General features: G+C 48.0%; 1 protein-coding gene across 3 annotated transcripts in view; it reads left to right on the top strand.

Moving 5' to 3' along the window:
- cacna2d1a (calcium channel, voltage-dependent, alpha 2/delta subunit 1a) overlaps nt 1–21,447 on the top strand; it is a 75,000-nt gene that overhangs the window by 10,494 nt on the left and 43,059 nt on the right. For all 3 annotated transcript variants that reach the window (XM_076030128.1, XM_076030127.1, XM_076030126.1), the window contains exons 2-4: nt 9,304–9,385; nt 10,418–10,534; nt 21,311–21,370. In XM_076030128.1, coding sequence (XP_075886243.1) covers nt 9,326–9,385; nt 10,418–10,534; nt 21,311–21,370 — 237 coding nt within the window. In that variant the 5' untranslated portion in view covers nt 9,304–9,325. The remainder of the gene's footprint in view (nt 1–9,303; nt 9,386–10,417; nt 10,535–21,310; nt 21,371–21,447) is intronic.

Below are 21,447 nucleotides of genomic sequence, written 5' to 3'. Positions count from 1 at the left end.
CACGCCTTTAAAAATGTACACCGAAGCAAAACAGAACTTCAGCTGAGACCTTTAAGAAAGTGGTCTTGGCTTCTTTCAGTCATTTATTGAGGTGCTCTCTATTTCCAAACAGGATCCCTCTGATACAGACCATTCAAATGAAAACAGGATTTACTCTAAGAATTTTTTTTTTTTTTTCAAATGTAAATATTTGCACGGTTGCAAAGAGGCAAGCAGAGACAGATGTGGACGTGATGCTCCTCGTTTCAAGCCATTTCATTCTTTAGTCCTTACATTCTTTGGCAGAACATTTACTGTTTTTACTCTTTTATGTGAGTGATAATTTTGTACACATTCCTAGTGCTCATCTTAATGACGTAAAGTTTAAAGAAAATTGAACCCCCAGACTTCTTACAAAGCAGCGTGACCACCAGCCAATCTGAAATAAAAAAAACCCTCCTCTACCTCGTCTAGCGCGTTAACACAATAAGCCAGCGTGACCTGATCAGACACGAGAGCCCAGTAGGTGTTTAAAAATACCCGGAGTGACCCGCTAACATTTTCAGGCAGACCCCAGGAAAAAAAAGCGCTCGCACTCGTGATGGCCCGTAATGACTTCGCTCTCGAGTACCTTTAATAGAGTCGTACTATGTGAGAGGAGGAGCTCAGTGGCAGACTGGACCGGACAGTGAGTCCAGCCATCAGGGAGAGTGCGGCGCTAACTCTAGTCTGGCTGCGTGGGCGCCTGGATTGACGCTAATTGGGGCATTTTGGCCAGCGGGGCTCTCTAATCTCTCTATTTATACCCGTCAGCCCGTGTTGTCGTTGCTGTTGTTGTCTTCGTCGGTGTGTGCGCGCACGTGTTTGTGCAGAAAAGTGTGAAGGTGACGCCGACGTGGGGGGTTGTTTAGTCACCGCAGCCGAGGCTGAAATGACTGTGTAGCAGGGAGGAGGACGGCCGGAGGGGACGGCGAAGAGATGAGCCAGAGGAAGGAGAGCGTTAAGGTCTTCGGTTAGAACACAACATCAGTCAACACTCTGTTACCATCCCGGGGAATTGTGTGTTCAAGTTTCTGATTCTGGGACGTTGGTTGCGTTTTTGCTTTTCCCATGGCAGCAGCGGCGGCGGCGGCAGTAGCCTGGTGTTGCCCTGCTGCTCTCGTCCCTCTGTTTTAACGCGCGCGGACACTTGCTGGGAGAGGCGACGCTGTCGGCGTGCTCAATTATGCCTGACGTGGAGCCTGCAGCGGAGGAGGAGGAGGCTGAATGGACCCTGCAGGCTGGGCGGGGGGTGCACAACTCTACTGTACTTACTGTCATACAAAGGCACAAACATGCCGTATTTAATAATAATGGATTGGATTTATGCTTGTTTGGTGCTTTTCAAGGCACCCAAAGCGCTTTAAATTGAACCCATTCATCATTCACACTGGTGGTGGTGGAGCTACATGTGTAGCCACAGCTGCCCTGGGGCAGCCTGACGGAAGCGTGGCAGCCAATCTACGCCAAACGGCCCCTCCCACCAACACCACCACCCAACATCCACTCTCATTCATATGAGGCAATGTGGGTAAAGTGTCTTGCCCAAGGACACAACAACAGATTAGCATGGAGCAGGATTTGAACCGCCAACCTTTCAGTCATTGGACAACCAGCTCTACCTCCTGAGCTACAGTTGCCCCTATTTTCCTGCACCTCCATTTTTTTAGGCTTCACCCCAAACGGCAGGCTCGTGCAGCATGATCAGCAGAAGTCAGTCAACAAAAAGTGGCGGTGTGTCTTTGTTTGTGTGTTGCTGTTGGGATGGTCGCGGGACGCCTTGAATTTGTATCGCCTGTGCTTCTTCCAGTGCCAACATCCAGCAGTTTCAACAAGTCAACCCCGTGTAGATCCGCGTCCTGCGTCCCAAACCTGCCCCACCGGTGCCTCCTAGGCAGCCCGCCGGCTGCACCTGTCGTTAGGTGATGATCTGACGCGACGTCTCTCTCCTCTCGTCTCGTCTTGTTGGCCTCTTCCGCCGCCGTGATATCAACCCCGAGTGCTCGATTATTGAGCGCCGCTGTTGTCAGGGCCTCGCTTAAACAACCGCTCCTCACAGCCAGGCAAGTTGGGGGTGGGGGGAGGCAGTGGCTGGCGAGCTAAGGAGGGCGGGCGGAAACATCAATAACTGCGGCGTCTTTTGACTTCCGCCACGACGACGACGAGAGAGGACCAAGAATTTCACAGAATAATTTGGGGACCAAGTGAGAGTCAGCAGAGAACAAATACAGCACTTTGTTACGTTGATTTCTCCTTCTGGAAAAATGAAAGAAGGGAAAAACATTTGCGACATCAAGAGGTGAAAAAGTCAGCAGGGGGCGTTGAGAGTACTAGGACACAACAGAGGCAGACAGGAAGTGGAGCAGGAAGTGAGTGTTTGCCTTGCACAGAGCGCCGCCGGGCTCGCAGCTTCCGAGACGTCTTGCCTCGTAGCCGAAGCTCTTTAAACTGTTCCCAAGTGGCTCAATTACATCCACGCTGCAGCTCTTTATTTTTCTTCCTTTTTGCAGCAGTACCCTGGTTTCCCGTCGCAACGTCCGGCCTTTTGCTCTCTTTCCAGGAACAGATTAAGATCACTTCAAGATCACATCAACTTCGATCACATGAGGATTTAAAAATTAAAAAATTAAAAAAATTTGTTGAGAATAAAAAATATAACTAACCCTGATACTGACTTACTGCCAGGGTGACTGACTATCTTGTTGAAATTGTGTAACCTCTGACTTTGTTCACCTCTACGCGCACAGACAAGACTGGCAGTTTATCTACTGAAACCGCTTGATGGAAACATCCATGATTTGCATGCGTCCTTTCCTCCCTTTTTTTTCTTTTGGCTACATTTCAGAAGATGAAACCGGGTTACTCAAAGATTTCAGCGCGCAGTGAGGCAAAAGTCGTCTTTTGATCAGAACCCTCTCTTGTACTCTTCTGATCAAGGAGTCGGTGTGATTGCTGTTGGAAGCGGAGAGACTTGTGCGTGACGTACTTGATGATGACGATGACGACAACAAAAAAAAACTAAAACAAGAAGCGCCGTCTTACAAAGCGCTCCAAGGTTCCTTGTGGCCTGCACGGCGCTCACCTCACCTCAGAGCCCCTCGCAGGCTTTCTTTCTAGTGATGACACAGAGATACTTTTGGCACAGGCAGGCGTAGGCAGTCGTCTGCAGAACAGAGTTAGAGGAAAGTAAAATATCCCCCCAGCTTAACCCTCTACCCCCCGTCCCTCCCTCCCTTTTCTCCGCGTGACTGGAAAACCACCTCTCAAAGTTTGCATTCAAACTCTGGAGAACCTTCTTCAGCAGTTTTTTTTTTCTCCCTAAACTTTGAACAAAAGGGAAAAGTACAAACAGTGTTTCATGCCAACACAATTTCTTACCCGTTTATATGCTTTTAAATCAACAACAAAGCTGATTGAAAGCTTTTTCTTTTGTCTGTTTCAACCTACTGTGACGTCACTGGTCGTGACTGAAGCAAATATCCAACCTTTTGTGTCGGAGCGCGACTCGTCGGAGAAGCCAGCGCGCCAACCATCGCCCCCTGTGGGCGCTGACGGTTTGGTGTAACACCAGCTGACGCCAGAGGTCACCCCCCCGCTTCTGGACATGGACAAGACATCAGAGCGGGATGTAAAAACACGTTGCTGATTAGATGAGGACAACTGACTTTTTTTCCTTCCAGTTAAACCTGATTCATCCTGCATTTCTTTTAAAACCAGCTGAATGTTCAAAGTGACAGGTTGCAGTTTTACCAGGCAACAACAAAAAAGGCGAACCACACAAACTGCAAGGCGCCCGCCGGAGGCCTCATTAATGGTTTCGGACGTGGGACTGGCGCTGACTCACGCTCCTCACTCCAGGATTGCGCCCACTCTCCGCCGGCGTCGCTCAGATGGAAGCGTCTTCCCCCGACCGACGAGATGTTTTTCCCTCTAATGATGTCGTGCGTTCCCTCTCTCCCGTCTCTCTCCGTCTCTGAGAGGCGACAAATGACAAAGTGTTGCATGGCCGTTTCTATTCTAGTGGAACGACACAGTCGGATAAATTTGGTTTGTTTTCTGTGCAATTAGCAGTTGTTGTTTTTTGTAATATTCCAGTAACAATGCAGAAGCCAATGAGTTTGCCAACTGAAAGGCAGCACCGGAGGTGTGTGTGGGGGGGTACTACTTCTTCTCGGTTGCTGTCCGAGGGAGGAATCGTTGCCTTATCACTCACTTGCGCGACAATCATTAACCGATATTTCCGGTTAAAGCCATGATTTGCCAACAAACAACAGATGGCAGGAGCCCAGAAAGCTCCCTGCTAGAAAGTCAGTCAGTTCTTTTTGACAGAAGAGCTTCCTAGCAGGGAATTTTTTTTTTCTTCTTCTAAGAGGTGGATCTAAATAATTTGGGCACATTTTGTATTGTCTCTTGTCACTTGAGTTGGATTTGGCACCACAATTACCTTGAAACTAATTTTGCTAGTAAAAAAACAAAACAAAACATACACTTGTCATCATCCAGTGTCATCAACTCTAAAGCCTCGGGTCGTATAACATGACATGACGTGCCAGCGGGTGACGCCCACCTCATTACATTAAGAGCGGGAGATATGCACCTGTCCTGGTGACCTTTGACCCGCCTGCCCTCTGGGAGACCCGTTTCCTCACTCGCTCCGGTTACACGCAGAGACTCGCACACACGAGTGACAGCTGGGGCAACACGGCCAGCTTCTCTTCCAGCCATTAGACTGATGAAGACTGGTCGGAGAGGGAACGGGTGGGGGGGCAGAGAGGGGTCAGGGGGTGGGGGGGTGGGGGGGGGGTCATCCACTTTATCCAGGATGCTAATTTAGCCATCGGAGATTTTGACGTACTGTGTTTGGTCTTCAGACTCACTTTTTAAGACCTCATGAGCTTGACCCCTGTCCATACAGTGTGTGTGTGTGTGTGTGTGTGTGTGTGTGTGTGTGTGTGTGTGTGTGTGACCCAGGTCTCACGTTCAGCTTAGTGCTGGAAAATGTGCGTATGATATTACAAAGTTGCGACCTGCTCAACCTGAGCCAGCCACTGACTGATAGCTTCACCTCCAGAGACTCTACTTCACACCTCCAGGTGGCCCAGAGTGTCTGAACTGCACCTTCCCTCCCACCGAGTCGTTTCTTGGGAAAAAAAAAAAGTGTGATCCTCCAACGCAGAGCGGCTTTGTTTAAGTTCACAGGAAGGTTGCGTCGCCGCAATAGAGGGAAAATAAAACGCAGCTCAGCATTATCGCTGCGATGAATTGGAGGCATATTAATATCTAAAGTCGCTGCCGTCGTCGCCGCAGTTATCTTCGCAGCGCCGTTCTACCTTCCTCTGAAAATGTGACCAGAGAGGAGTGGGAGGATGAGAGTCCACCAGCCTGAAAGATGTCTTTTTAAATTCTTTGGATTTGTTTCAGTCTCCGGTCTGTTGCCGAGAACAAGCTGTGATTGAAGGAAGATTAATAGGAGAAGGGAGGCGAATTAGGTAAAAGTTTGGCCACATATTTCTGAGTTAATGATTTGTCTTTATTTTTTTAGGACAATTTACATTGTAGATCGTCACTCAAGTCATCAAAACTATGAATGAACACATATGGAATGTATTAAACAAAGAAAGTGTGAAATAACTCAAATAAGTTTTGTATTTCAGATGATCTAGAATAGCCACCATTCATTTTTTATTCCTTTGCCACATTCATCCACATGTCTTGGTCGTATATTTGACGTCTTCAGTGTGTATTTACAATGTAGAAAGTAGTCAAGATAAAGAAGAAACAGGTGTGTTCAAACTTTTGACTGGTAGTTAGTTTCGCTAAACATTTGCTGACCCACTCGACCTTTTCAAAATTTCGTGGGCGGGACTAATGAGCGGCCAGCAGTGCCAGCAGGTCTCACACTCGGCCGCGCCCGGCCTGCCTGGTCTCCAGCCCGTCTCGTTTGGCGGTGCACCGGCGGCTCACCAGCAGACCCCCCCCCACACACACACACACACACACACACACACACACATACACCCTCTGCACTGGCAGCCCTCTCCAGTTTCCTCGGGGTGGGGGTGGGTGGGGCGCGGGGGAGGGAGGGGCAAATGGGAGCAGCGCATGAGAGGCGATAATGATGCTATTTCTATTTTTTTTTCCATGACTCGCTTTGAGTTTCCATTCTCTCACTGTTGTGTTTATGTATACTCCTATTTATGTCTCCTGGTACGGCTGAATATCTGTCCGCTGCCGCTGGTAGTTGACCTGTGGCAAGCTCCCATTGTCACCCAAGTGGAGCAGCCAAACATCCTGACGTTAGGCAGTGGCCGTGTGTCTTTTTTTTTTTTTTAACTGATAAGAGCCGGGCAGGGCGGCCTTATTTATTAGAGTAGCTAATCAATCCCCTCCTCTGCCTTTTAGCCGAGGCCCTGGAGACTTTTATCAGCAGAGATCTGAGAGAGCTCAATATTGTGGATCAAATGATCTAGCAATTAGCTGCATGGCTGCTTTTTTGTTTGCTTGTTTCTTTTGCATTATGACATCATGTGGAGGCCACCCAAGTGTCTGGTAGGGCTGTGCGATTAGTCGATTTTAAAGAGAAATCAGATTTATTAGTCAAGACGAAAAAAAAGGAAAATCTTAAAATTTGATTTTCTTCTTGCATGCTTCCGGACTGTGCTCCTCTTTACAAAATGTGAAGGTTTTGCACTTTATTTATTCATCGTTGTTCAAGATGATAGAAAAGCCATTTATTTTTTAAAGTGATGTTTGGTGGAAGACAAAGTTCAGGTTGGCACTTTATGCACAGGGGGATTCATTAGTGTTTGGTTGTTAAGTTTTCACTTTATTCCCAAAAAAGGAAACTTCATCTTTGTTTATGAAGAACTTGTTCATTTTCGAGTGAAGTTTGGCGTCAGTGATCTCACTTCATTAATCCCAATGGATTCATCTTTGTTTCGTCAAGAATACTATAAATGTTGTCACCTTACTAAACCCAAGGACAGTATCTTTCAGTGGCACTTCATTCCTGATAGGGAAATTTGTTGGCTATTTTTCTTTAAAAAATAAAGATAAAATATTTGAAATAATTTATTCCATTGTCTTTTGAAGTTTTACCAAAAAAAAATCTAAATTGAAAATCGAGTTTTCCAAGAAAAAAAATCTGAATTTTATTTTTGTCTGAAATCGCCCAGCCCTAGCGCTGGTGACCGAAACGGCTTGTTTTAACTATAAGGCAGTGCAACTCAGCTGCATAGTAGTATCAACCAATGTACTAAATGTCCATACAGTCGCCTGGTGTGTTTCACAACAGTAAACGCTAAGGTTGCATCTGTTTTGCGGCAAACCAATCTAGAATTTGCTCGAGAAAATAAGGAACTTTTGCTGCTAAAGTGATTAGCATGGACGCTGCTGTGGTGGCAGTCTTTGTCAGCGGTGGGCAGCAGTTTTTCAAGTTAAAAAAAAAACAACCCCGCAACGACTGTATTGGTTGGCAACATGTCTCACTCGACACCCGACTGGTTTGTGAATTCAGAGAAACGCCGCGGTGCGTAGCAGCCAGCCACAAGGCAGTGATGCGCAGCTAATCTGATTAGCCCACTTGAACGGGATCTCTGAATTCATTTCCTCATACAGTATAATGTGTCGGCATAAAATTCCCTTTTCAAGTCATTTGTAAGATGCTAATAGACGTAGAGGGCGCTACACTTCGGGGCCCCGCCCTCAGCTTGTCTCCCTCTCTGAGGTCTAAATATATGTGGCGCTGCTATGCTAACACACCTACCAGCACGGAGCCGGCGTGCTCGCGTTACACTGTGTTTTTTAAGTAAGATAACACAGACGGGGTTCACATGTCAGAAGACCCTGTCACTGAAGGTGCGAGGGGGGGACAGGTTACAGAGGTTATTTCACACGCAGCGGGTGGACGGTGTCTCCGAGGGCTCATTATCTTTATGGGTGATGTCATGTATTTTTAATTGGTGTGCTGTACGGGAGCCTCGAATAGAGAGAAGGTGGAAGCTGTCGACGCGTTCGCCAATCTTCAGACAGGATCGGTGTCATAGGCAGCGTGCAGCAAGGCGTTAATTACCCATCATGCCCTGCATCACGGTGGTGTTTTTAGATTGTAGTATTTCATCCTGAAGAGGAGAAGCCGCCCGACAGAAGCTTAATACATTTCAGGACAAGGCTGATTCAAAGAAGTCGCAAACGGGATGAAAGAAGAAGGATAGACTTGTTTCACTGATGGACCAGAGACTTGCTGCTGTTAGAAAACATCAATAAAGTCTTTGCTGTTATTTATTGAAAATTTTTTTGGTGCTCTGCAGATTGTGAGCTCAAAGTCTCGCACGTTTTCATATCTGCCTGTGATGTCTGGGCTCGTCGTCTCAACCCATTACAGAGAGTGGAAAAGCATTTGGGAAACGAGTGGCAGTAGCTCGCCGGTGCATCTCGCTTCCCATGATTCATTAGTGTTTTGACTGCCGTGAGGGGATACGGTTTCACATGCGCACACACGCCTGCATGCATACGCGCGCACGTAACCCGACATTAGGAGAATGTCAAGGCTCCCGTATAAGGAAGCTGCGTCCTTAAAATTCCTCCGGCGACGTCCGAGTCCACAGCAGTGATTTGTTATGTATAGACAAGCAGCAAACTGCAGTTTGTGGGGGATTTGATTACAGACGCGGGTGGGGGGGGGGCGCTTTCGTATCTGGGTCTTGGACCAGGAAATCGAGTGGTGGTCCTGAAACGGTCCTGAGTCCGGTCGGGCTGTGAAGTGTAGTAGTAGCAGTGGTAATAGTGTGTTGATTAACTTTATTCATTTATTTATTTATTAAGGCTGATCAGATTTTTTTGACATGAGTCTTGTGTATTTACCCATTAAGGAATCAATCAAGCAAAGCGCTCTCGATCTTTTCCCCTCCCATTTTTATTCCTCAGGCAGAATACATTAACCGGCAGCTCACCCCTGAGGATGTGACACTCATGTAGGCAAAACTATGAATAGCTCTCGCCCTAATGCACAGCGTGGCGTACAGCGGAGCGGCCACTGCACTCGGCTGACCATTAACATTATTATGACCATGCCTCCCTCCTCCCCCATCCTTCCCGTACAGCTGTTCCTTCTTTTTCTTCTTCTTTTTTATTGGAAAAAAACAAACATATTGTGGCTGTGAGCAGCTAAATTTCAGCTGGGGCTCATTTGCAGCTTGGTTGTGACTGTGACTGGCGGTTGAATTGGCCTTTTTATTGATTGATTGATTGATTGATTTATTAATTGATTGTCTGTGTGTTTTGTAGAGTCAAGGAATGGGTGGACCAGATGCAGAAGGACTTGATCACACTCACAGACAAAGCCAGCGGCCTGAAGAGCCTGACGGAGGTAAGCGTGGCCTCTCAAGCACGCACAGAAAACACACACACACACACACACACACACACACACACACACACACACAAGTCTTTTTTTTTTTTCGCAATAAACCATAAACGCTTGTGTTGCACACACAATGGCGTCCTTTCTCAACAACTTCCGTCTTGCTTTGCATTGGGTTGCAGTTGGAGCATCGTTTCAATGCATACAGATCATACATACTTGGTTGTATACATCCAGTGCAGTATTGTTTCTGAACGTACAGCTAAACCTGAACACGCCTGAGGGTTTACGTCCACTACACACACACACACACAGATACGCACGCCACAGATCTGTAGTTCTCATGTCGGACAGCGACGATCCCTCCAGGCTGCTAAATAATTGGCTGCTTGGCATTTGTGTTTCTTGTTGCTTTTTTTTAATTTTATTTTTTTATTGCCCCTGCAGTAAATGGTCCTTTTACATAACCTGACGTGGCAGTTTAGTCAACAGACACAGACCCTCTCTCTTTTTTTCATTATTATTTGTTTGGTTGTTGTTGCTTAGGTCCCTTTGTGCTGTGCGGCGATGAGGTGTGACAGGCACGTCGGTCAGCTGGAAATATTATTGGACCGCTTTTAAGGATAACCTGACCACAATGCAAGAGAGAGTCTTATAACTGAGATGAGCGACTGGGGCACTTTCAGATCTTTATTATTTTATTTTTTTTCTTGTACTCCAAAAATAGAACAGTTATACTTCCAGGTGTTAGAAACCTGCTAAAGCTGCTTTGTTGGACCTTCCACATGTTTGGTGAGGGTTTCCTTCTGAGGTGGGGGGCCCCAACACCTGGCTAGGGGTGTGGTCACTCACCTGCGAGAGGTATTTGCGCCCTTTGTGACATCACTGACGGGCACACATTTTAGCACGTATTTGCAAGAAACAAATGGACTGGTCTTAGCGAGTTCACTGACTGTTTGACGTCACATTTTTTTTTGGTAATGCCTCGACTTGTTAACCTTAAGTTCTGCTAATCTTTTCCTTCTCTGATTGTTTTAGATATACATTAAGTACAGTGTGCACTACACCGTGGAGTCCAACGATGCACAGGAGCTGGTGGTGACGGCAGCTGGCAACATCGAGGGACTCCTGGCCAACCGCTCCAAAGCCCTGAAGGTGAGCGTGACGCTCGTCTCGTCTCGCCGTCGTTAGACGTGTAACTCGACCACAACGGGCTGCTGTTTTCATGTTTTTTTTTCCCCTCTCACGTTGTTCTGTGATCTCCGGCCTGGTGTCTCTCTCTGAGCGGCAGGGCCCGAGGGGCCGAAGCCACCGAGTCGGTCTGCTTCCCCTCATGTAATGACAGAAACACACTGTGGAACACGGCTGCAGGCTGCGCGCTGATACAACACAAGCAGACATCCTGCAGCCAGTTGACCTTATTTGATGTCAGCCGTGTGGGATGCTGCTTGGGCTCTGGTTTGGCTGCAAGTGTACGTACCTGTTTGAAACTGGAAAGGCAGTGAAAAAACTACACAAACAACACACATCAGTCGTCCTGTCTGCATTTAATTACAGAGGACACTGAGTCGCATCGATCCGGCCAACCTTTGGCTGTGCCTTAAGACCTTGACAGTATCTGGCCAACTGAATTAGGTTCTGCCGGCCCTCCTGGTCTCGATCAATCCGGCCTCCCACTGCCCGAAATATCCAATTAGAGCCAGACGGCCCGTTGCCATAGTTACCCTCTCATTGATTAGCACATCAATCTGGCCCGGCATTTTATTTTCCGTGCCAAAAGGCGGATTTGGGGGGGGGGGAGTGATTAGTTTAAGTTGTTTGCATGGCACCTTTGGGGGTGAAAGGAAACTGCGTTTTCTTCCTCCCCTGCGTGTGTCGCCCACACGAGTCGAACTGAGGCGGAGGCCAAACGTGTGAAAAGTGCGAGGGAGTCGGGATTGTAGTGACGCCGTATGTTCTTTGTTCCCACTCGGTATACTTATAAATATATAAATGCGCAGAACCTGTTGCTGCGGCGGCGCTGTAACAGGAGACGGCGACGCTCACTGTAATGAAGTGGAGTGCAGCCAGCGCCTCCACTCATTAATTTACGTGGGGGGGCCGTAAAAAAATTAAATGGTCACGGGGTGAGAAGGAGGAGAGGTGGAGGGAGGGGCGGAGTGGGCGGAGTAAAGGATGACTGCGGCTCGTCTGATGCTCTTGAAGTGACCTAATAACTCTCTGCGCTGGTTTTTAATCTATGCAGGAGAGAATCCCTCCCTCCCTCTGACTCACCCACTGTAGCGTCCTGCTTCTCCCTCCCTCCTTCCTCTTCTCTGACTTTGCTTTGTTTCATTCGGGGGTAACAAAACATGCTGCTGGCATTAGACGGCTAAAATATCCCTGTAGTGTGATTGAGCGGCATCAGGCCGCGACCAATTTATTCTTGCAGCTTCCCAGTCACTTTCATATGAATGACACATATTATTGTAATGACGTTGCTGTTATGGGATAAAGGAAACTCCCGCCCACTTTTATGGGGCGTCTAGTCGGTGGTTTGTTTGTTTGTCTGTTTGCACGTGAGTTTGGCCGTCCAAGCATTTGCCCCCGCGGTCCCCAGGGGAGCGCCACCTCTCCAGAGTGATGGCTCCCATCATTGAGTTAATCACCGGCACGCTTTACAGCGCCGTCTGTCAATCAGACTTTAACATAAACCAAAATCCTCGACACGCAAGCTCTCAAGAGTCGAGATCTTGTATTTTACGCTGGTAGTTCAAGTTTCTTTCTTCCTGCTTTGTCTCCCCCCCACCCCCGAGACCTCCTTGTTTTTTGTCGGATTTAGCAGGCGGCTGTAAACAGGGGGCTAAATGTGTGCTGGTACACAAGAAGTAAAGTTGCAAGCCATGCACAATTTAGCACCTGCTTACAAAATAAGACCATGCGTACAGCGCCTATAATACACCCCTCCTGGCATTGAGTTAATCACCGGCACGCTTTGAAGCGCCATCTATCAATCAGACTTTAACAGCGCCAAGTCCCCCGACACACAACCTCTTGAGACTTTATTTCTCTGGCTGCTTCAATTAACGGCTAGTTTGCTACTATTTACGTTTGTGTTTTACAATTGTATATCTTTGATTTGGTTGCCAAGTTTCTTTCTTCCTGCTTCGTCCCTCACCCCGAGACCTCCTTGTTTTTTGTCCCCTACGAAATGTGGCAGGTAAAGCATCACTTTTGGCTGGCGGCTGTAAACGGAGGGCCAAATGTGTGCTGGTACACGAGAAGTAAAGCTGCAAGCTATGCCCAAGACAGCACCTGCTTACAAAATAAGACCATGAGCCCATGGGTTCCCCTTTTAATATACAGCGCCTAGAATATACACCTAGCCTCCAAAATAAAATTTTGAAGCTCGTTGGATCTATCAGAGAAACTTGAGTGACCGTAACATCCATTTTTCTTTTTTTTTTTACATAGTATTTCCTCTTAAACCCAAATAAATGTCTGCCCAAGGTCAAAGGTTCTCTGTTGTCAGACTATTCCGCACTTGCACATACAACAGCGAGAAATTGGACTCAGTTTCCGCCTTCTCTTATTTTGAAAGCAGAGTTTTGGATTTCATCAATACATAGACTGGCGATGTCCCACAATCTCCAACTCTCGATCTTGCGACTGTCCGTTGCAGAGACTAAAGTGATTTGCTGGGCCGACGCTGATGTCTGCAGAGCCCAGAGATCTGAGTGCTCATTTTCCAGCCATCATACATTTGGATTATTTGACAGAAGTGCTTACTGTGAGCTCTGTCTCCTCTCTCCAGCCCAGACGGATGTCCCAGAAACATACATTTGTATCTGCCATCTTGCAGATGTTAACGTCACCGGGTTCAGATCTGCACGGTCGGCAATAAAAGGGCAAAACACAAGAAAAGATAGATACATCATTTTTTTGTGCGTGCGTGCATGGGTGTATGTTTTTCATGAGGGAAGCATAAAAATTCCGCGAGTGTACATCCGCCTTAATTTCACTCTTCTGTCATCTGTCTCCCACCGCCGCAGTCGGCCTCCCCGTAGATCCCGCTTCCGATTGACTCGGGAAATAATCTTGTTTCCAAAGCGCTCATGGCCGATCAAAGAATCCGACTCTTTCATGTCGCGCCGCCGCCATATTTTAGAATTCGTCTCGCGTGTGAAAAGTGCGAGAGAGAACCGCTGCGGAGAGGGAAAAGCAAAAACGGCGGCCGTGCTGCCTGAGAGCTGCAGAACTTTTTCGTAAAAAAAGAAAAAAAAACCCGCTAGTCTCGCTAGTTTTTTTCACACGGGGGGGGGGGGGAATCGACGCGTGCGTCGAGTCGTCCCAGATCTGTTATGCGCTGAACCTTTTGGCGGCGCCGCTGACACGACTCAGGAGATTAGCGCAGTCGCCGCAGCAAAAAACAAAAAACCTCTTCGAGCTCTTGGCGCTCGCACACGCAGGGTCGGCCGCCTTCTCTTTGCCTACCTTTGTGGCCATTGGCAGCTTTTTAACATTTCCTCTCCTCCCTTCTTCTCCATCCTTGTCACATACGGTCTTCTGCACCCTCCCCCCACTTTTTTTGGAAGCCCCTCCCACCCCCCAACCCCGTCCTTCCATGCTCATCGCTCGCAACTTTGCTCCCAACTTCCTCTCCCATAACTTCACTGTGGCTATGTGTCACTCTTCATTCCGATTCCCCTGTTTCCCCCTCCCCCCTCCCCCCTCCTGTTTCTGTCCCCTCGCGTTTCCCTCCCTCTGCCGCCGCCGATTGCGGACGTGCTTCGCGTTCCTTTCGGTTTGTTTGGGGTCGCCCGCGTTTGAATATGGATGGTAAAGAAGTCTTTTGGAAAAACAAGGGGACATTACACTTTAAAATGCGGCCTCGCTGCGTCCCCCCCACCCTGCACCCCCCCTGCCCCCACCATCGCCTTCTGTCGGCCGACCGCTCGTCTCTCTCTGCGCTCTCCGGCTCTCTGTGATGACTCCAATGTTTTTGCCTGTTAAAAATAAAGCCGGCATATCATGTTTTTTTGAACCGTGCACTGTGCATGTAAACATCCAACTTGATGGGACAGAGTCTGTCCTGTATTAAAAGCCGAGGGAGGAGGAATGTGACCCTGCAGTCGTAGGGTCAACCAAGAGGATTCTAGGAATAATCAACATTTCTAATAAAAATACATGGGCACTTCATTTATTTATTTCTATTTTTATAATAACTTTATCTTGAATAACTTGAATTACAAATAAATGAGTTAGTCTTTACATGTTCAGCTTTTTAAAACACCCACCCACCCCAACCACCCCCGAAAATCATCATCTCAAATTAGCTGCAGTCTCAGTAGCATCGGCTCAATTTAAATTTGTTGTCGGGGAAGGAAATTTGTGTTTTCCGTGGCAACAGGATGGAAAGTGAGACATGGAGACAACATTTTTACCTTTCGGAGGACCAACGGCACCTTCTACCCCAACTCCTTTATTTTTCATGACCCAGCTCTCTGTATTTGTGCAGTGCCACACTGTTGCAGGTGCGCCGTGTTGTTGTGACGTGGCTCCGTCTCTCTCTCATGGCCGCTGCACACAGTTCAGGCAAGTCAGGCCGCATCTTCTCGCATGTCCTTTCGAATGACATTAAAAAGTCGGGTTGGGAAGGGAGGAGGGGGGATTACATTATTGGATGGCTGGCCTCCCGGTGGCCTAAAAAGTTTTCGGGGACGAGTGGAAGGTTATTGCGCTCCCTTAAGGAACACTGACGGTCTGGCCCCACCTCCAGCGACGCTTGTTGTCGCAAAAAAAATAGAAAAACGTCAGTTCCGGGGGCTACGGTGGCCTGCCAAGACACCCTCCCACCCCCCCCCCTCCCACCCCCTGCCCGCACCCTCCCAGACAGACGGCCGTCACAGAGATCAGACTGACCTGCAGACATGGTGCTTGTGATTAAAATCAAAGGCAGGCAGTGCGACGGAGACAAAGTCAGCTATGAAAGAAGAGTAATTATCTTTGTTTGAAGGAGCCAAGAATCCGAAAAAAGACCAAAAGAAGACAAGAAAAAAAGTGACGGCCCAAGGAGGTAGAGAGACGGGAGGGAGGATGAGACGGAGAAGAGCTGACAGCTGAGGACTGTGCCATCTGAATATTGATCGGGACTTATCTCAGACTTCAGATCGCATTAGCGCAGCCAGAAAGGCTTCGGCCGCCCACTGCTACTCTGGCCGCAGTCTCTGGCCACGTCCACATCAAAAACAACAGTTGTTTTTCCAACCTCGGTCTCACTCATGCTGTTTTTTTCTCCTCTCCTTCTTCCTCTTCCCATCGGCAGGAAATCAAGTCTTTCTAATTGGAAGTGGGCTGTTGGCTTCAGCTGAGAGAGGGAAGGAGGAAGAGAGAGGGCGGCAGCTTATTAATGCTCATTATTGCTCCCTTGACGTATGAAGATGGAGGTGCAAGTTTAGAAAAAGTGATAATAAGTAGTCAGCCACTAGATGGCACTGTTCAGATCTCCACTTCTTCTTTGGTGCGTTTTACTCAGGGCTAGAGATTAAACTTTCCACCAAATCCTGTTTCTCACAACACTATCAGGTAAAAAAAAAAAAAAGCCCCATCATAAAAGCTCTGGCCTTTTTTGGCCAGGCGAGAATTCTGAAAGGTGATTGGACAGAGCTTCAGTCACAGCCATTCAGGCATCAGTGCCATTTTTCTGTAAAACTTTGCAACTCAGGTAAACGGTTACGCAGGGTACGCGTTGCTTGGAAACATTTTCACCATGGACGTTTGCAGGATGATTTCAGACTCCAACTTTACAACTTTCAAACATGCCGCCACTTTGCAAACTTGAATCCTCTGCTGAGCTTTTTTCGGAGATACACTGTTGCTCAACTCTTGCCACCACTATACTATTCTACTTCGATATGCGCTATTTTGCAGGATGCGCACAAGTGACCAAATGGTACAAGGCGACGGTTCCTACGCGGTGCTTGAACCTTCACAGTGGTCGTGGTACAGGAAGTTGACCTCAACTTAAGACTGCAAGATCGGCAACAGGACGGCAACAGTGGGTCGCTGACGTCACCGGCAAACCAAACCGGGGAGGGGGGTAGATGAGGTGGGGATAGGATAGGCTTCGGCTCTCCTCGGTGTTTGGCCACAAATGTTGCAGGTTGCCATGACACCCTGGTCGCTAGGCAGCGCCAGCAACGCTTGACAAGATTCCCACCGACTCCAATCCCATCTTAGTCTCTGTCATGAAGCTCCTCTGGCCTGACCCCCCCCCCCCCCCTGGTAGTTTTGTGGACAGAGGGAAGGGGGAGGAGGTTCCGCGGGCCCGCCTTAAACTCCCACCGGGCGTCGTCCGCGATTGTTTGCGCTCGTTGCATCGTCCAGAGTGAGACGCTGCGCCGCGGGCTGGCGAACGCAGCCTCGTGCTAAAACGCGGCGTCGCGTGTCAGGCTGTAATTAGAAGGAAGTCGGCGATCTCCGCCGTTTCCCAGTGCGTTATTAGAGCGAAAGCCGGGTGACACACAGTGTGAGTCATTAGAGGCTGCTGTTAAAGTCCTGATGGCTGAGTAGACACACGTACACGCCCGCATACACACACACAAGGTTGATTTATTAAGACGTTGCAATATAGCGGAAAACCGATATACGCCCACACACACTTGAGTGCCAACATCATTCACTTTTAGGAATTACGTTCCTGGGGCCCTGTTGTGCAGTTCTGTCACTCCGCACAAAGACGACCCCACCCTAAAGGAGTTTTGATTCGATTGAGATTCACGACTGCAAATAAAACCCAAACCATGTCATGTGACCGTGTCTTAGAATGGTCTGCAGGGGGTGATCACACAAACGGAGGTAAAAAAAAAAAAAAAAAAAAACATATATAAAAATATATATATAATTACAGATAAATTGTTTTGTATTTTCAGAAATACACATTACATGTGCACTTTTTGTTGCTGGTGATATAACTTTTCTCGACCACCGTTCTGCACGATGGGACACACGTCTGCATTGCGATTGCATTTCGACTACTTTTATGATTGGTTTATATTTTCCCAGTTCAGCTTCAAAGCTTAAATTGTTCAGTATTGGGTCTGTGTATTAAAGGATAATAACTATATTTTCCAAGTAAAATCACGAGAGGCCCTCAACCGCGCCACTGGCATCTGGAGTGGAATTCATTTTCCATTTTTATTATTATGCGCTGTTGGGCCTTGCTTGCCTTTAACTTGCACAAAATCTTTTCCATGCAAATTAAATGATTATGTATGATTTAGGGCTGTACAATGGTGAGAAAGCATATTGCAGACAACGTTCATGTTGGTCCCTTTTACCTGTTACCTGATGTTACCTCTTTCATCAGTCGGGCTCCTGTCACTGACCACGCCCCGTTGAAGCAGCAAGCTTTGCTTTCAGTCAATTAAATAGAAATGTTTTTAAATGAAATAAATTCCTCTCCTCTCTCGATGTGAGAACGCAGCAGGCTTTTAGTCTAATAGCTTCTACCTTGCCGCTGCATTCCTTTGGATGTCGCACACGGACCGGGCCTTTAGAAGTTTTTCAGGGAGGACTTTGAAAGTTCTTGACTCTGTGCCAGGTAGAGATGCTGAAACATAATTTCGCAGACTGCTGGGCGTTGATCCAGAGCGGCTGCGTTCCTGCTCTACTTTCCTGAGCCACAGGGCTATAAATTGCGTTGATGCCATTAGGAGGTAATATATTATTATTTATACACGCAGTCAGCCGCGGGAGGTCTCCTGGAGGCCTGGAATGGCTTTGTCAATCTGTGTGAAGGATATAAGAACCTTTCTAAATACCCGATTGTCATTAATATACATATTTTTTTGGTTAATGCAATACAATACACACCACCTATTTCTGTATCTGTCAACAGAAACTGGTCATATTTCATGTCCAGAAATGTTGACTCGGAAGGACAGAGTTGGTGTGCATGCATGTGTGTGTGTGTGTGGGCGCATGTTCATGCGCGTGCACGCATGCTCATGTGCGCGCATGCTCATGCGCGTGCACGCAACGCGTCATTAGCTAAATTCAGCTACCAGTGACTCACTACTCGTCGCAGTGTGTCGATGTGCACGTATTGTGTGCACGCCACTGCTTCCCTTTTTGTCAGCCCAGCGGTCGCGCTCCCTGTGCGTCCTCACGGCCGCCCCCCCACCCCCACCATAACCCCCTCAAATCAGATTCCCAGACGTACAGTACGGGACAAGCGGTGAGCGGCGTGCACGTTTTTGGGAATGCGTGCATGCTGCTCGCTCCCATCCAGCCGCCCCGTGCCGCAGGACTGATGTGTCATTGTCAGACTTGCAAAACGACTGTTGCCGCTGTTGTCTTTTTATTGTGTGTGTGTGTGTGTGTGTGTGTGTGTGTGTGTGTGTGTGTAGAATCCCTTTTGTTTGGTTGGTTTTTTTGCAGCTTGAAATATCAAAGACAGCTCAGCTTGTTTTTAAGCGATGAAACTGAACGAAATTGGCTCACAATGAATCGTCTGGGCTCAGTCGCACTTTAAAGGTCCGTTGTGTCACATTCGCCGGGGTTCTGGCATAAGAACTCAGGAAGAAAATAACCACTCGCGCATTCAGTCATATGTTTTAGCGGCGGGAAACGAGGGAAGCGACCGTCAATTCCTGTGAGGCCGCTCCGTCGTTGGGAACGACTTCCTGTCCCGACTCTTAAAACTTTTGTTTGCCGCAAAACTTTATTTATCCTCCCTTGATTTTTAGGCAACATGTTTGTGCGTGTGTTTGTGCGTGGGTGTGTCTCACTCTCCTGGCTCCCCGCGCAGGCTGTGCGGAGAAGATCTGACTCAAGTGCTGCCAGTCACAACAGCAGATGCTCATGTTTCCTCCGCTGTCCCGACACATGTGTGAGAGATTGCAGGTGTTTGCGCGTGTCTGCGCATATGTGAACGTGCGCGCACGTGCTCGCTGCTCTTTGGCAGGACTCGACGCTCCCGTCAGGTCGCCGGGAACACGAGTAATGTGCGCGAGCGTGTTTTGCGCGGCAGCCCGGCTGCGTCGTTCCAAGTAAATTAACTGTTCTTCTCCGGCCAAACACGTAAAAGATGCCAAGTGAAAGTGCTTCATTGACTGATCTCTGTCTTTCCTGCTCCTGATCTTATCTTAATGTGTTGAGACAGCGTCTGTCTCCTAAAACCTATTTTGGACGTGTTGCAACATTAGGTTTAAAAAACGCACACACACAACTAAACAGTTGAGGCACAACATTTCTCATTGTTCTTCATTTTCTTGTGTTTCTTTTCCTTCCTGTCGCTCATCGCTGCCTCTTTCATTCACGCTGCCCGTTTCTGAAATTGTGCGGCAGGCAGAACAATTTGTCGGTGTCTATGTCGTATCCTTACGCAACTTTTTGCAAATTGCAGCACGTCTCCGGCTGCAAGAAGCTGCAGCAGCTGTCTGCTTTTGACCCTTTGACCCCCTTTGATCTGCACTCATTAAACCAGCGCTGTTGCTGCCGCTGCTGTGTGCGACTGCGTTTACAGGCCAGCGTAGAGTGTTGGTGTGTGTGTGCATGCAGCTGCTGGAAATCCGTCCTGAGACCAGCGACTGTGGGCTGAGAGGAGCCAAAGACCAGGTCGGCACATCTCAGCGGCAGAATCGGTAGAAGGAAGCAGCGCTCGGCGTGTCGATCAGCGCGAAGGCTTCGTCGTCATCTCCACTCTGTGCCAGAATCACCGCCAGTCTGGTGCCATTTAGCAGCCTTTCTTTCAGAGGCATAAACGCATCACAGCTGGGAATGATCAGCTCAGCGGTCTAGTGGTAGAGTGTCCGCCCTGAGACTTGTAGGTTGTGGGTTCGATCCCTGGCCGGGTCATACCAAAGACTGTAGAAATGGTCCCCATTGCCTCCCTGCTTGGCACTCAGTATTCAGGGTTGGAATTGGGGGGTTGGATCACCCAATGATTCCTGGGCGGGGCACCGCTGCTGCCCACCGCTCCCTCAGGGAATGATGGATCAAATGCGGGCAAATTTCGCATCCTTTGGGGTAAATAACTGGTACTTCAACTTAAATTTTGTAGCTTTCAACAATTTTTAGTGTTGCAGTTTTTTTCCTAAAACATATGAAGCCTTGGAAACGACAAGCTTGGATTCACACGGGATTAATAGACAATCTCTGCACAGTCCATCAAGTAATCCACAGAAACTGCCAAATGTCATCGACATACACCGCAAGCAGTTTTTTTTTCCCCTCATCAGCTTGAGATGGGGTGTGTGTGTGTGTGTGTGTGTGTGTGTGAGGGAGCCGACACCTGCATCTGCATCTCTGCCTCCTGCAGCCATCCAGTTTTCACATCACCGCAGCCCCCTCATCCTCCTCTTCCTCTTTTTGCTCTTTTCATCAATTAATTTACTCTTCTGCCCCCTCCCTTGTCAAATATTGTCTCTCTTTCCTTTTCTTCTCGTGACTTGACACCCAGGAATGAGACGGATTTCGATATTTCCCAGGGGAAATTAATAGTATGCCGCCTTTCTGGACCAGGTACAGATTAAAAGCCAGTCTCATTATAAACCCATTAACCTAGTCATCAGGACCAGATCTAGCCAAAGATTGAGTGGGTGGCGGTCTAATTTTAGTGCTGGCAGTGTTCACACCTGTGGAAGGCCTGGAGGCTCCTGAACCAGCGCCGCTCTTTTTCAGCTGAGCCTGAAGTGAAACCGTCTATTGTTTTTGTCGTGTTTTTTTTATTTTCCCCATCAACCCCCTCCCTCACCTCCACGCTGCAGATGTTCCATTTCCTGGTCGTCTTGCTTTTTGCACAAAACAAAATTCCAGTCTTTAGCGAAGCTATTATGATGATTTTAACCGAAATGGAGCCAATAGGCTAAATATACTTTGTCCAGAATGTAAAACATAATCCAACACATTATCTTTAATGTTATCTTTTGTTTTTGTCTTCTTCTGCAGACCCTGGTGGCTGAAGCCGAGAAGTTCCAGAAGCAGTACGCCTGGATGGACGACAGCGAGGTGAGCCATCGGATGTTTTGATTTACGTGCTGCAGATCAAGCGGGGGTCCACGAAAACGTGTCGGCTTGCCATCCAA

The sequence above is a fragment of the Nelusetta ayraudi genome, unplaced genomic scaffold, assembly GCF_046127955.1.
Source record: "Nelusetta ayraudi isolate G7.1 ecotype Tasmania unplaced genomic scaffold, CSIRO-AGI_Nayr_v1 ptg000027l, whole genome shotgun sequence".
Lineage (NCBI taxonomy): Eukaryota > Metazoa > Chordata > Actinopteri > Tetraodontiformes > Monacanthidae > Nelusetta > Nelusetta ayraudi.
This window is presented reverse-complemented; position numbering and strand designations above follow the sequence as displayed.